The sequence below is a fragment of the Tamandua tetradactyla genome, chromosome 3, assembly GCF_023851605.1.
Source record: "Tamandua tetradactyla isolate mTamTet1 chromosome 3, mTamTet1.pri, whole genome shotgun sequence".
In the NCBI taxonomy this organism is placed as follows: Eukaryota; Metazoa; Chordata; class Mammalia; order Pilosa; family Myrmecophagidae; genus Tamandua; species Tamandua tetradactyla.
Window position 1 is genome coordinate 184033075 of NC_135329.1, and position 14728 is coordinate 184047802.

The following is a 14728-nucleotide window of genomic DNA, read 5'->3' on the forward strand; positions in this document are numbered from 1 at the left end:
AAATAAAGACTGAAGTAGGGATTTCAAAAGGGCAGTATGTTACATTTATACGCTATCATTCTTTGTCCTGCCAGTCTGCCACAGGAGTTCATTTGAACTTTGATTTTGAAAATTCTCTGTGGATTCTAACATATCACCCTCCAGTATTTCTAGTTTGCAGTGCTGTTGAAACATTCTATCATTCTTTTCTTTAGGGCAAATCAGAAATCACTAGCTTTCTAATATCTTAGATTCTCTCACTCCTACTTAAGGAATGGGTCATTTTCAGTCATTGAATATAAGGAAGCTCGGTTTATGAATATTTTTATAAAATATATTGAAAACTAACTTAATTCTTTGTATTATTACTTTATCTTTCAGCTGAATTTTATTCTCTTTCTGAATACGGTTAGAGTTCTGGCTACCAAAATTTGGGAGACCAATGCAGTTGGGCATGACACAAGAAAGCAATTCAGGTAATTTCAGCACAGGCAATCAGAGGAAAAATTTGGGTTACTATTTAAAGTAAAGAAACAGATATCGATTGATCTGAAATGTCTCTAAGTGATTAAATTTTTGAGCATGTGCTTTTATTTGGTTTAATTGTATGGTTTAGCTGAAACATATGTTTATTTTATGAAAATATAAATAACTCCAAACCTCCCCAGTGTGTTTAAATTCTAACTTTTCTAGCAGATTGGGATTTTCCTGCAAACCATTTTATCTCCCAGAAAATCTCTTCTTGATGATCTTAGAAGACAGTTTTATCTGCATTCTAAAAATAATGTCATAATTGAAAAGATCAAGAAAGTGAATTTGCTTTATTGTTTACAATCTTTCCTTCAAATTGGCACCTACCAAATGTCGATTTTTAAGGACTTTCATATATGCTGATTGAGGGCAGTCCATTTTCTCAGTCTTTGATGAAGACAAGGGCAAATGAGTATGAGTGGGTGCTTTAAATATAAAAAATATTAAAGATCTCTCAGTGATCATTTTGGAAATACTGGCTGCCATCCATCTACACACCAGGAAGCATCAGGTGGAGATGGCTCAGTCTTTATAATACCAAAAGAAGTAACTATTTCTGCCTCAGACATGTTATAAAATGCAGTCCCGATAGCAAGCATTGTATGAACAAGATGGCAGCTGCTAGCTCCAGCTATTTTCAGTGGACTACAGGTGGTGCTAAAATATAAATTGGGTGCAAGAATTTACAGCTAAGGGCTATGCTATACTAATAGCTTGTCTCTTGTCACAACCCATCAGGCCAAAGGATGATAGGACAATGAAAGATGTAAACAGCCTTTCATTCTTCTTCACAGAGTGAGAGATCTTTTAAAATAAAGAGACTTAGGAAAATGAAGTCTCTGTCTCTGTCCTAGTATAGTCCTATTTTAAGGGTAAATCAAGTATTTAAATTTATATCCATTCAGTTTTGTATCTTTAAATTTATATTTCATTCTGTCATCACCTGTTTCAAACATACATATGAATGTTCTTGCTAAAATATGACAATGAAAATGCACATATATTTTTCCAAATGGTGGCATCTCAAACAGTTTTACACATTTTTATGCATACACCATGCACACACACACACACACACACAAAACCACATACATATAAGTACACATACACACAAGTAAAGGAGGACTTCTGAAAAGTACATGAACTCCTTTAATTGGTACAGTGGTTTGAAATAAAAATGAATTAATATACTAAACTTTAAAAAAATTTATCTTGAAATAATTGTGCATTCACATGCAATTTTAGGAAATAAAATAGAGAAATCTCATATACCTTTCACCTAGTTTCTTCCAGTGGTGACATCTTGCATAACTAGAGTTTACAGTCATTTATATTTTAAAAACAAGATTGATGTGTAGAAAATGAAAGGATCTATCAGATTTAATATCTAATGCCTTTCCCCGCTTTAAATTATAACTCAGTTCTTTTATAAGCAAAAGAAGATTGCCAAGACTGGAGGAAGATGAAAAATGTGAACAATTCAAGAGTTAATGGAAAAGGAAACTTGAATATTTTGGCTCATTTGACCATTCAGTGTTAGACAAAATAATTTATAGTATTTATTACTTTTAGAATAAATCTAGCCAATATTTATTAAAATAAAAAGTACATATTTTAAGGCTGACTCATCATCCTGTGTAACTTTGGACAGACACTTTCCTTCTCTGAGCCACTATTTTCACCTGGCAATGGAATAATAATAGCTTTCCCCATGAGATACTGAGCACAGGATGCAAGGGGATATGTGTTCAGTAGCTGAAAGCTGCATTTTCTGAGTTCCCTCCTTGTGCCATACATGGGTCAAGATGCAAGAGATGCAAAAGTTTAATAACACATGGTTTCTGCCTACAAAGAATCTACAATCTAGTGGGAGAGGGAGGTCCATAATCAAATAATTAAAATGAAATGAGGAAAACACCAGTGGAGATGCATGTACCAAATGCTACGTGTGCAGAAAAAAGGGAAAGACTAATTCTAGGCCAGGCGGGATCAAGACAGGCTTAAGAGAAAAAGGATTTATTTTTGTTTTTAACCTAAATTGACTCTTAAATGAAAAGTAGAGATGTCCCAGGTGGACCAATTCCAGCTGTGCCCCTGGGGCACAATCCATAGTATTACAAGTCAAAGCAATGAGGATATGCAAAGGCACAAAGTCAGATAAGTACATACGAGGCACTGTAAAGTGTAAGAATTGGGGCATCTGTTTTCTAAACAGCATACCCAGTCCAGCAAACCATTTCTCTACTGACTTTAGCCTTAGACAAAGAGCCACCAACACATTTCCAGCTGAAGCCAAAAGGCCACTTTCAGTTTGTGCATCCCTGAGTCATCTCATTAGGCAGCTGTGCCTTTTCAGAGAGCTGGGTTGCAAATATGTACAGTGTGCACCGGGGACAAGATGAATGCTGAAATATCAGTGCCTGGAGAGCTGGATGATTCTGATACGAGTGGAAAATCCTTTCTTAGTAAATGAATAGATAAGACTGAATCACATGTATACATTGGCTCTGCACATGCTACTACGTACTTTAATTCCTTTAGGACTGCTGAAGGATGAATTTTGAAAGATAATAGAGGGTGGTGCAACAGTGGCTCAGTGGCAGAATTCTAGCCTGCCATGCCAGAGACCTGGGTTCATTTCCTGGAGCCTGCCCATGTCTAAAAAAAAAATCACAGGTAAAAGAGGATAGAATCATGATTCTTACACAAATATAAATGAACACACATCAAACATTTTATTTAACTCATTAATTAAGGAAGGAACCAGTAAGATTCAACTGGTTTAAAAGAGGACTGAATGTATTGTCAGATAATGAACGATGAAATGAATTTACAAATTGGTGCAAAACTTGTCAATATCCATAGGGTGAAATTAAAGGCATTGCACCAGACACAATTTATATTCATAGGGATAGGATTTATTGGCATTTACAGTGGTAGGCAGAATTCTGAGATGGTCCCAAAGATTCCTACTCCTTGTATGGCATTTGAAACTTGTGTACCCCGGAAAAGCCATGTTCTTTAAGCCTCCTTCAGCACTGTAGGGTGGAAACCCTTTTGATGAGATTATTTCCACAAATGTGACACACCCAGTTGTGGGGTGACCTTTTGATTAGATGGAGATGTGACTTCGCCCATTCAAGGTGGGTCTTGATTAGTTTACTGGAGTCCTTTAAAAAAGGAAACATTTTGGAGAAATCTCAAATACAGATGCTTGGAGAGCAGTTGCTTCAGAGCTGACATAGGCTGAGATGTTTGGAGATGGAGAAAGTAAATGCCCCCCTGGGAAACTGAACTGAGAAGCCAAAGACCCCAGCAGATGCCAGCCACGTGCCTTCCCAGCTGACAGAGGTGCTCTGGACCCATCGGCCTTTCTTGAGCCGAGGTATCTTTCCCTGGGTATCTTTGTTTGGACATTTTTATAGCCTGAGAACTGTAAACTTGCAATTTACTAAATTCTGTTTTTAAAAGCCATTCCATTTCTAGTACATTGCATTCTGGCTGTTTTAATAAACTAATAACACCCTGGTATACATGCCTGTGTGATTCCCTCTCACTGAGTATGGGCAGAACCTCTGATGAGGATGGGATAGTTTGCCCCTTGATTAGGTTACATTATGTGGCAAAGGTGTTGGGGTAGTCAGTCCTGTGATTCTTATTTGTTACACGTCTCCGCTGACATGCTGTGAGATGGGTACAGGACTATACTGAGAGGAGCCTGTAGGAACTGAGTGAGCCCTGGCTTACAGCCAGCAAGAAAACAGGGATCTCTGTCCTACTTCCACAAGGAACTGAAATCCGCCAGCAATCCCAGTGAGCCGGGAAGAGAACTTCAAGCTCCAGCTAAGAACAGAGAGGCCCAGCTGACACCCTGATTTCAGCCTGAGACACTGAGCAGAGCACCTGTGACTCCTGATCTACAGAAACGGAGATAATAAATGGGTGTTGTTTTAGCCACTACTGTTTGTGGTATTTTGTTCTGCAGCAACAGAAAACGAATACAATTACTCTCAGTTTTCTACAAATTAACTTTTTCTCTACAGAGTCGTGAAAGCGCCTAGTCAAAGACAAAATTGGAGAAAATTCACGAACTGGTCAGGAGACCCAAGAAACTTTAGTGTTAGACGACGTTTCCTTACTCTGTATCAAACCAAACTGTCCCTAAACTTTTACATTTGTGATAATTTCACAGTGTTGTTCTGCATTATTTTTTGCTTTAATCTTGTTTTGGTTCACAATAGGATCAATTAGAATTCAGCTTGATTTGGAAAAAATCTACAGCGAGATTTATCTTTTCATTTTAAAGGACAGAATGCAATTTCTGTTTTCCCAGAGTGATTTTAGACAAACTTCTAAGGGTCTGCGAGAGTAATGTGCTCCCCTTCATCTGGTTGGACTGAATTAAAATACCTTGAAGGTATTCAAAGTATCCTCATTCATGCAGTGACATGTCATGTGTGTACTAGTCATGATTAAGGAGTGAAAAAAGCACATCCCAAGTGCCCCCAGACAACTGAAAGGGTTAATTAGGTCAGAGAAATCCATTGTATTAAGATTCTTCCTCAAGGATGATGCCTTGAATAAAGTGAATTTAAGGTAGAATTTTTAAATGAAGTAGACTGTAGGAAATGGAGGTAAGAGGCGGTGGAGCAGTGTAGGGGAAAGCCTGCAGGCTACAGGCACAGCCGGTGGCCTGGGCCAACTTAGCAAGTGGTCTAGGTCCGGAGAGAGAACAGAGAAGCGGAGGAGAATGGGATGGAGCAAAAGTGCAACTCCAAATTTGCTAGGCATTTTCATATGATTTTGTGGGACATCCCAGACTATGTAAGAGTTGAAAAGAGGTTGCGATAGGAAAGGGAGTGTGTGTAGATGATCCCTAGTAGAATTGTAGACTATCAGAGCTGTGATGGACTTTGGAGCCCTATCCCCTCATTTTAGAGATAAGGAAACTGAGTTATGATCACACAAGTCTTTAAAGTCAAATCTGGCACCTGGATCCAGTTCTCTTTAGCCTTAATCCAGCGAGAGAGAGAGAGAGAGAGAGAGAGAGAGAGAGAGAGAGAGATGCAGATAAAGGTTTGTGACTTGTGACGGTGATAATACACAGTGCCCTGGGAAAAACACTACCTTTCCCTATAGGAATTTGCTTAGGAAGGAGTTCTTTCCCAACCTATCTGCTAACCTATATCTTAGGTTATAATCATTTGGGATTATCAGGACATAAGTGAGTCATAGAGAAAGAGGGATATTTGAGAAATAAATAAGAAAGAAGCTAGATTTGACAGGTTTTGGGATAACAGGTGGAAAAAAAAACCCCACCGGAAAAATGTGCTTGGGTAAACCAGTTATCTATTTCTGCAAAATGAATTACCACCAACTTAGTTTAAAAACCACACGTGTTTATTATCTTACAGTCTCTGTAAGGTCAGTTTCTGTGGGTCAGGAATGTTTGCATAGTTTAGCTGGGTCCTGTGCCTCAGGTCTTCCGGGCTACAGTTGAGGTGTCCACTGGGGCTGGGGGCTTGACTGGGGAAAAACCTACTTGAAGATTGTTGCAGGGTTCAGCAGCTGACCAGGTGTCAACTTTTCTTACCCCAAGGGCCTTTCAGTAGAGCTTTTCATAACATGGCAGCTTGCTTCTTCAAACCTAATGAGAGAGAGTCTGCTAGTAAGACCAAAGTTACATTCTTATGTAACACAGAAGGAATATTCCATCATCTCTGCCATAATCTATTGGTTAGAAGCAAGTCTCAGGTACTTCCTACACTCACAGTGTGGATACCAGGCTTTTGGGATCACAGGGAACATCTTAGTTTTGTAGTGTCCTCGGCTGCTAAAAAAAAATCATGCACGGTGTTAGCTTAAACAACAGGAATTCATTGTCTCATGGTTCTGAGGCTTGGAGAAGTTCAAAAGCAGGCATTACTGAGGTGATGCTTTCTCCCAGAAGACTGTGGCATTCTGGGGCTGGCCACCAAGGATCCTTGGTCCTGGGTTTTCTGCCACATGGTAGTGCCCATGGCGGCCTCTCCTGGTCTCTCTGGGTTCTGTCAACTTCTGGCCTCTTCCTGTGGCTTTTTCTCTCTGTGTCTGAATTTCATTCTGCTTCTAAAGGACTCCAGAAGTAGGATTAAGACTCATCCTGATTGATTGGGCCACACCTTAACTCAAGTAACCCCATTAAAAGGTCCTATTTTCAATGGGTTCATACTGGGTGGTGCTACACTGGCTCAGTGGCAGAGTTCTCGCCTGCCATGCTGGAGACTCGGGTTCAATTCCCGGTGCCTGCCCATGCCAAAACACACACACACAAAACCAATACAATGGGTTCATACCAGCACCAACGAATTAAGAACATGTGTTTCTGGGGCAGCTATCTCCAGGCCACCACACTTAGAGTCAGTTATATTGGGGAAACCAGGGTTCATCCAACTGCCCAAAAAAATATGTATAAGAAGAGGCGACTAAGGCAAACTATGTCACATTATTTGGTTTGAAAAAAATAAAACTAGACAAAATTGGTCTATAGCCAATTTGATATAGTATTAAATATTCAGAGAAGGGAAGAGGCATTTGGTGATGGACCACATATAGCTCATAAGCAAATGTGAAATATCAGAGACAATAAGCAGGATCAATGATAATTGGAGATCCCAGTGTAAGAGGAAAGAAACAAGGGAGTAATTGATTATAAAAATGAACAAAACAAGCTAAGATGCTGCCTATGAAAAACAAGACAATTAACTGAGGTGAAGGAGGTAATACTTGTTGACGTGTCAAACATAGACATTAAAGACTTTGGGGGCAGAAAAAAGACATTTCATATCTTTACAAAAATACTATCCTTTGAGAAAAATTGAAACGAGATTAGAGAGACCTAGGAGGTAGTAATCATGGGATGTGTGTGTAATCTACCTGATTAAGAATAAAAGAGACAGGAAAAGGAGGGAGACAAAACAAAACAAACCCTGAACAGAAGCAGTGAGATCCAAAGAGTCAGGGTAGAACCAGCCCCTCTTAGTTCTGCTGAGTTTTCTTCCAGCAAGCTGTGTGTACCGGGGCGACCCTCTAGTTGATTCGTAAGACGGACTTGCCTTTCTCTTCCAGGAAACTGGCCAAGTCGACGCTCATCCTGGTCCTGGTCTTCGGGGTGCATTACATCGTGTTCGTGTGTCTGCCCCACTCCTTCACTGGGCTGGGCTGGGAGACCCGGATGCACTGTGAGCTCTTCTTCAATTCCTTCCAGGTGAAGAGTGCTGTCTAATAACCCCGTCTTTGCAATTTGCTCCTTTCTCCCTTGAAACCTTTTTCTCTGTCCCTCTCTCTGGTATAGATGCTCCTTGCCCCCGAAGGCCAGGAAAGTGGAATATTCTTAGGCACTTGTGCTTTTCCATCCTGCAGGGGTCAGGTCAATCCTCTGACTTCAGCAGGGGCAATTCTGGAGGTGTTTCTCACAAAGAAGCCAGGTGGTGAGACAAGAAAGCATATAGTTGTAAAATATGTAACACCTACAGACCAGCAACCTCTTCTTGTGTGAATGGAAAACAAATGAAAGTGAGAGAGCAGGAAGGAAGGGAGGGAAATAACAGAAAGGAAAACCAAAAGAGAAAAAGTTGCTTCCACACATTTAAAAATATAATTATCCTCATCTCCAATGGATTACTGTAGACACCTCCTAATTCTTCCTGTTTACTTATTTGCCACTGCCCCCTGTCACCTTAAATCTATTTTCTGCACAATGGTCTGAGGAATCTTAAAACTATAAATTCAATCATGTCACTTCCTTGCCAAAAATATCCAAAGGCTTCCCATCGCACTCAAGATAAACTTCAGATTCTTTCCTGGCTCGCATAGCCCTATGCAGTGTGGAACCTGCCTGACTCTACACTGTTCTCACACCAGGCTCCCTGCTGCCCACTACATTCTGGCCACACCAGCAATCCTTCCATTCCTCAAAGATGCCACGTTCTTTCCTGTGTCAGGGGCTGGCTGTTCCCTCTGCCTGGAATCTGCTTGTCATTCAAAGTAGCGCGGTTGTACCTCTGCGGAGAGAACTGTGCTGAGTTCCCCATCTGAATTAGCAGCTCCATCCTTCTCCTTCACCTCACTTTTTTTGTTTTATCTGCATAACTCTCATCTTACTATTATTTTCTTGTGTGGCTATTTGTTTCCATTTTATCCATCTCTTTTCTCTCCTAGAAAATAAGGTTCAAGAGAACAGGGAGGGCAGGCCATGGTGGCTCAGCAAGCAGAGTTCTCACCTGCCATGCCAGAGACTTTGGTTCGATTCCTGGTACCTGCCCATGCAAAAAAAAAAAAAAAGAACAGGGACCTTGTCTGTCTTGTTTACCTTGTTTGTCCCTCTCACCCTGATCAGCAATTAGTGTACTGTACAGTCTCAATACTTATTTTTGAATGAAAGAAAAAAGTTGTGTTCTCCCAAATAGTACTCAATGTCTGAGTGTTTCCAGCACTCAGTGTTTATGAATAACTCCTACCAACCAGGGGATATTATATGATCCTTGAATAACAATGTAATTGAAGCTAATATAAGTCAGTTCCCTGTATATCTTGAAGCATTTTATGCAGTTATTGTTTAGTTAATCTGACATCAGGAAAGATCCCAAACAAATTTAATATAGATTTAAGCATTGGAAACATTAGGAGAGAAGAAATATTGGGAGAGAATAATTAGCATAATAATTTGTAAAAGTCTTTCAACTTACACATTTTGACCCAAGCCCCTTAAGTGCTGTGACTTCGTCAATTGTCAGATGTATTAACATCCTTCTTTCTTTTTTTTTTTTTCCTCTCCAGGGTTTCTTTGTGTCTATCATCTACTGCTACTGCAATGGTGAGGTAGGTTCGAAGGAAGCCCAGACATCTAAAATGTCTAGCTCTGGTTAAGCTGTAAATGGCTATCACAGTGTGAATGGAGCAAATTTCAGGACAGCATGTATAAGAACTAGGGAGATATTTTAATCATGAATTATTTTGAGAAAGCAGGAATGAATGTAAACTAGCTAAAGTCTTCATCTAGCAACTTTTAATGTTAATTTATTCGCAAACTCCTGATATGAAAGAACAACTTGTTGGAATGCAAACTGATACTTATAAGGACAATGACCTTCATATTCCGGTTAATACTTAAACATACTCAATTTTAAGTTCTATATAAAAATCAAATATAAGTTTCCCTGGGCCATATCCATTAGAATGTTTTGATATATTTTTTTAAACTACAAGATGGGGCAATTTTAGTTCATTTAAGGGTTGGCCAGAGAGAAGCAACCATGCTAGATGATTAGTTTGACCCTGTAACTTTTAACTTGTTCTGCTATTGCAGCAGTTTCCAGCCTTCCCCTCTCAAATTTTAAATTTGCTGCAAATCCTAGAAACGCAAGGATATTTGCTATAGACCAGCTAATGATTCTGACCATGTCTAGGGTTTGGAAATTGTGGCATATTTATCCAATCCCAGCAGGAAGAGCTTAAATTAAGTACCAACTCATTAATTTCCTGATCTACTTCTGGATTGCTTTATCATTTTCTTTTTTTTTTTTTTGCAGAAGGGGTAAGTGGGGCAGGTATTAATTTTTGCCAAGATGAACAGAGAGGAATTTGTCTTTTTAGATAACAGCAGTTTAGCTTATTTCACTGCTTCCATGGAATTTCTAAATAAGTTTTCTCCTGGGAGTGGTAGGAGGAGCAGAACTGAACCTTCAGCAGCAGGAAGTGAAACAAGAGCCCCAAACTATTAAGAATGCATGTACAGTGCCTGCTTTTATTTTTTTTTAATTAAAAAAAATTCTCTATAATTATTCTTCCCATGTTTTTCCTTCTTGGTATGTCTCTGCAAATTGAAAGTGTGACAAGTTAATATTTCAAGTTGCGTCCTTTCTGCGCGATTCCTCCATCATAGCCGGCACTATTTATCCCTCATTTCTCCTCCAACCCTTAGTCTTCTTTTTCCTCTCCCACAAATCAGAATTTCCACCGGCTGCATTTCTACTTTTATTAAAATACTGACCTGGGATGCATCTCTTTCTCTCTCTCTGAAGCCTCGGCTTACTATGGATCCTGAGGGTTTTAATGAGGTTAAGAGAGAATATATGTAAAGTCCCTGGCACATAGTGAAACCTTAATTAATGCTTAACATTGGAACTGAAATCGGGGCACGCATCCTGGTGACAAGGTTGCCTGATATCCCTGATTAATTTCTGCCACCGCGTTTCTCGTGGTTCAGGTTCAGTCCGAGGTGAAGAAGATGTGGAGTCGGTGGAATCTCTCCATCGACTGGAAAAGGACGCCGCCTTGCGGCAGCCGCAGGTACGGCTCGGGGCTCACCAGCGCGACGCCCAGCACCTGCAGCCTGCAGCAGCCGGCGGCCAGCGCGCGCGTGGTGCTGCTGTCGGGCAGAGCGCCCCAGACAGCCGGCAGGCAGCTCGACGGCCGTGTGACCTTGCCCGGCTATGTCCAGAGTGCCTCGGAGCAGGAGTGCCTGCCACTCCCGATCAGCGAGGAGGCCAAGGAAGACAACCGGTATCAGAGAGATGATGTTCACCTGGAGCCTTCCAGGCCACTGGAATTTAAGCCCGACCCTGAAGGGAGCAAAGGAGAAAGGGAGGATGTTCTATGACTCAACTCACCATCTGTGGCTTTCATGGCGAGTGGATGTGGTTGTGTGAGAGAAGTCTGATGGGCATTCCTGGGAGCTGAAAATTCAGGCTTAAAGGTTTTCAGGCTCCATGATTTGGCTCCTATAAATACTAAAAGCATATAAGAAGGAGTTTATCACCTTATTTTGGCATCAGATTCTCTTCCCAATGTATGTGTGATGCTTTCTCTGGGATTGTTCTTTTCTGTTGTTGTTACTTTTGAGTAGAAAATGTTTCAATTGATTGGCTGTAGCTTTCCCTTATAATTGTACGTTAAATATGATAGAAATAACTATGGGGTGGGCCATGGTGGCTCAGCAGGCAAGAAATGCTCACCTGCCATGCCAGAGGACCCGGGTTCGATTTCCGGTGACTGCCCATGGGAAAAAAGAAAAGAAATAACTATGTGTCGTTATCCTCTTAGGGAATTAGTACTTGCTCTCTGTTTCTTTTTCTGACTTTAATGTACGTCCGTGGCTGTATTCCTCTGGTGCGGGCAAAGGCACTGTTAGGGTCTAAGTTAAAAGATCAAGCATGTAAGAAAAAGTTCACACTGGAAAATAAGGTGGGTGAATTTCGGTACAATAATAAATATAAGACAACTAAACTTGTTTCTTTTGAGGGACAAGGGAAATTACTCAAAAGATAATATTGCCCATTTCCCTCCCTTTGAATGTTCCCTCCATGACAAGCCACACCTCTGTTCTTCACTCCCCCTTTCTAGTTTGCTAGTTGCCAGAATGCAAAATACCAGAAACAGAATGGCTTTTAAAAAGGGGAACTTAATAAGTTGCTAGTTTACAGTTCTAAGGCCGAGAAAATGTCACAATTAAAACAAGTCTATAGAAATGTCCAATTCAAGGCATCCAGGGAAAGAGACCTTGATTCAAGAAGGCCGATGAAGTTCAGGGTTTCTCTTTCAAGTGGAAGGGCATGTAGCGAACACAGTCAGAGTTTCTCTCCCATCTGGAAGGGCACATGGCAAATACAGTGTCATCTGCTAGCTTCTTCTCCTGGCTTCCTGTTTCATGAAACTCCCAGGGGGGGCATTTTCCTTCTTCATCTCCACAGGTTGCTGGCTGGTGGACTCTGCTTCTTGTGACCATGTCGTTCTGCTCTGCTCTCTCTGAATCTCCCATTCTCCCAAATGTTTCCTCTTTTATACGACTCCAGAAACTTGTCAAGACCCACCCAAATGGGTGGAGACATGTCATCACCTAATCTAGCTTAACAACCACTCTTGATTAAATCACATCTCCAGGGAGATGATCTGATTACAGTTTCAAACATACAGTATTGAATAGGGATTATTCTGCCTTTACAAAATGGGATTTAGATTAAAATATGGTTTTTCTAGGGGACATACATCCTTTCAAACCAGCACACCCCCTTTTTGGTAAACCTTGACATATTCCCATGTCTGCAAGTGGATCTTGTTTATGATCATTTGTAGTGATAGTAAATTGCTTTTTCTTTGTTCTATTACTATATTGCAAATGGCATGTGGGATAAATTAAAAGTTTGTTTTAAAAAGTACGTTTTGGGTCCTTTTCTTTGATTTTCTTACAGGATCTCACTTGATAAAAACCAACCAAACTTACCCTTCCCCAAAATACCAGCATCCAGCTGCTGTACTTTCCTGCCCTTGGAACAGCAGTATGTTGTTGTAGGGAAAATATGTATTGAGAGCATGTCACATGTCAGGTATCCTGCTAGGTGTTTACAAGCATTTACTCATTTACCCCTCACTACAAACTTATGGACTAAGTCCTGTCACCATCACTCGTTTTACAGAAGACAATGTAGTTCCCAGAGGCTGAGTAACTTGCCCAGTGTAACACAGCTGGTCACTGACAGTGTGGAGTCAGACACACATCTACTGACTTCAAGCTGCATGCTCTGAACTATTGCGGTGTACTGTCCCCAGTGGGTACACAGCCCAATAACCAATAAAAAATAAATTCAGTGAAATCCTTCTAGGCAAATAGTGCTTTAGAAACTCATTTTGTAATATGTTTAGCCTCTGACCCACAGGAAATTTCCACTCTAGAAGAGAAGACGAACACACCTAGGAAATGAAAAACACCCTAGAACAATGTTTCCAGGGAAAATGACACAAGTCAAACTAATCTGTCACATTTTGCTGAATAATTTCACCAATATGCATTTAGTGTCATGATGAATAAGGTTGCTCTGATGTCTACATACCCTCTTGAAAAAGATTATATTTTCCTTCCATGTTCTTTCTTTCTTTTCTTCTCTGTTGTATAATGTGGGTCATTTCCTCCCCTTCCTGTTTACTTAGGTGCCACATGTATATTTAATTCATATGATTCATTTTATGTGCTCACATCCCCACGCTGTCTCCCTGTTTGGAGAGAATCATCATGGGCTGAACCAGAGATAAATTTCATTCCATTGTTAATTTGCTGCATGGTTTTATTTTAAAAATCACTTAATTTCCTTTAGAGTTCAATTTATCCATTTTTAAAATGATACCTCATGGAGAAGTTTGAAAGTAAAATAAATCACTTATATAAAGAACTTTGCTGTTATATCATTGTTAAATCAAGTTAAATCTTGTTTTGTCCCTTTATATTATAATAGGACTCAGTAGTAGTTGTAATACAATAAAGAATTGTTTTAGCAGCAGAGAACCTAAATCTGTGTTTTTCTTGTGGCCAAAAGAAAACCTAACATTAGAAATCTTTCACTTTTCATTCCCTAGTATAAATGGAAATGAGTTTGGTCACTTAATTTTTGATGTCACAGTATTTTCCTTTGTGCTCATCACTTGTTAACTAAGCTGAAACACTTGTTTGGCAGGTTCTAAAGTTGTAAAAAAAAAACCCACCAAAAAACCAACAGCTGTTTTTGAACCTTGAGAAGAAAATGGACGCGGTGTACATGAGTTGTAGTTTTTTTAAAATTACATGATGCCACAATTTATCAAATTATCCTTTTCTTAGGTAAATTTAACATTTTATTGAATACCTAGAGTCACTGAATTGAGGCAACACATCTTAAAAAGGTCACAAGTTGATAAAAATTATGTCTTGGACTCCAGGGCCCAGACTTTTCTTCAACAACATGCTGACTCACAGTTTTTATTTATTTAGGCATAGCTAAAGATACACAGCACTGGTCTTTAGCAAAATTTCGAAGCCTGTTTTCCATTATGTTCCCAATATTCTCCTTCTGAGTTCTTTACCTTGGCACATTCTCTCATCATACCATATCTTCTAGTTCCTTCCCTTTTGGGCCCAAAAAGTATCCAAACACTGCCATCCATCTCAGATCTTTTGATTGAAGCTTCCATATTCGCATCGGATCCCATATCCATAGGCTGCAAGTCCCACGGTTGCCATGGAATCCAAGAAGCAGGTGTCAAGCCCCCAAGATCACCATTGTCAAGTCCAGCTTGGCAGGGCTTACTACCATGTAATTCTGCGTTGTTTTCCCTTGGTGATTGTGGTAGGCAAAAACACAGTCTCCCAAAGACGCCCATGTCCTACTCCCTGGAACTCATGACTGTGATAGGTTCCACGACAAGGGCAAAT

At 40.1% G+C, this 14728-nt stretch overlaps 1 protein-coding gene across 1 annotated transcript in view; it reads left to right on the forward strand.

The window, feature by feature from the left end:
* Nucleotides 1–13674, forward strand: part of PTH2R (parathyroid hormone 2 receptor) — an 89401-nt gene extending 75727 nt beyond the window's left edge. The window contains exons 10-13 of the mRNA XM_077151792.1: nt 361–455; nt 7618–7756; nt 9328–9369; nt 10757–13674. Of these exons, the coding sequence (XP_077007907.1) occupies nt 361–455; nt 7618–7756; nt 9328–9369; nt 10757–11149 (669 nt within the window). The 3' untranslated portion in view covers nt 11150–13674. The remainder of the gene's footprint in view (nt 1–360; nt 456–7617; nt 7757–9327; nt 9370–10756) is intronic.
* Nucleotides 13675–14728: the final 1054 nt, after the last annotated feature.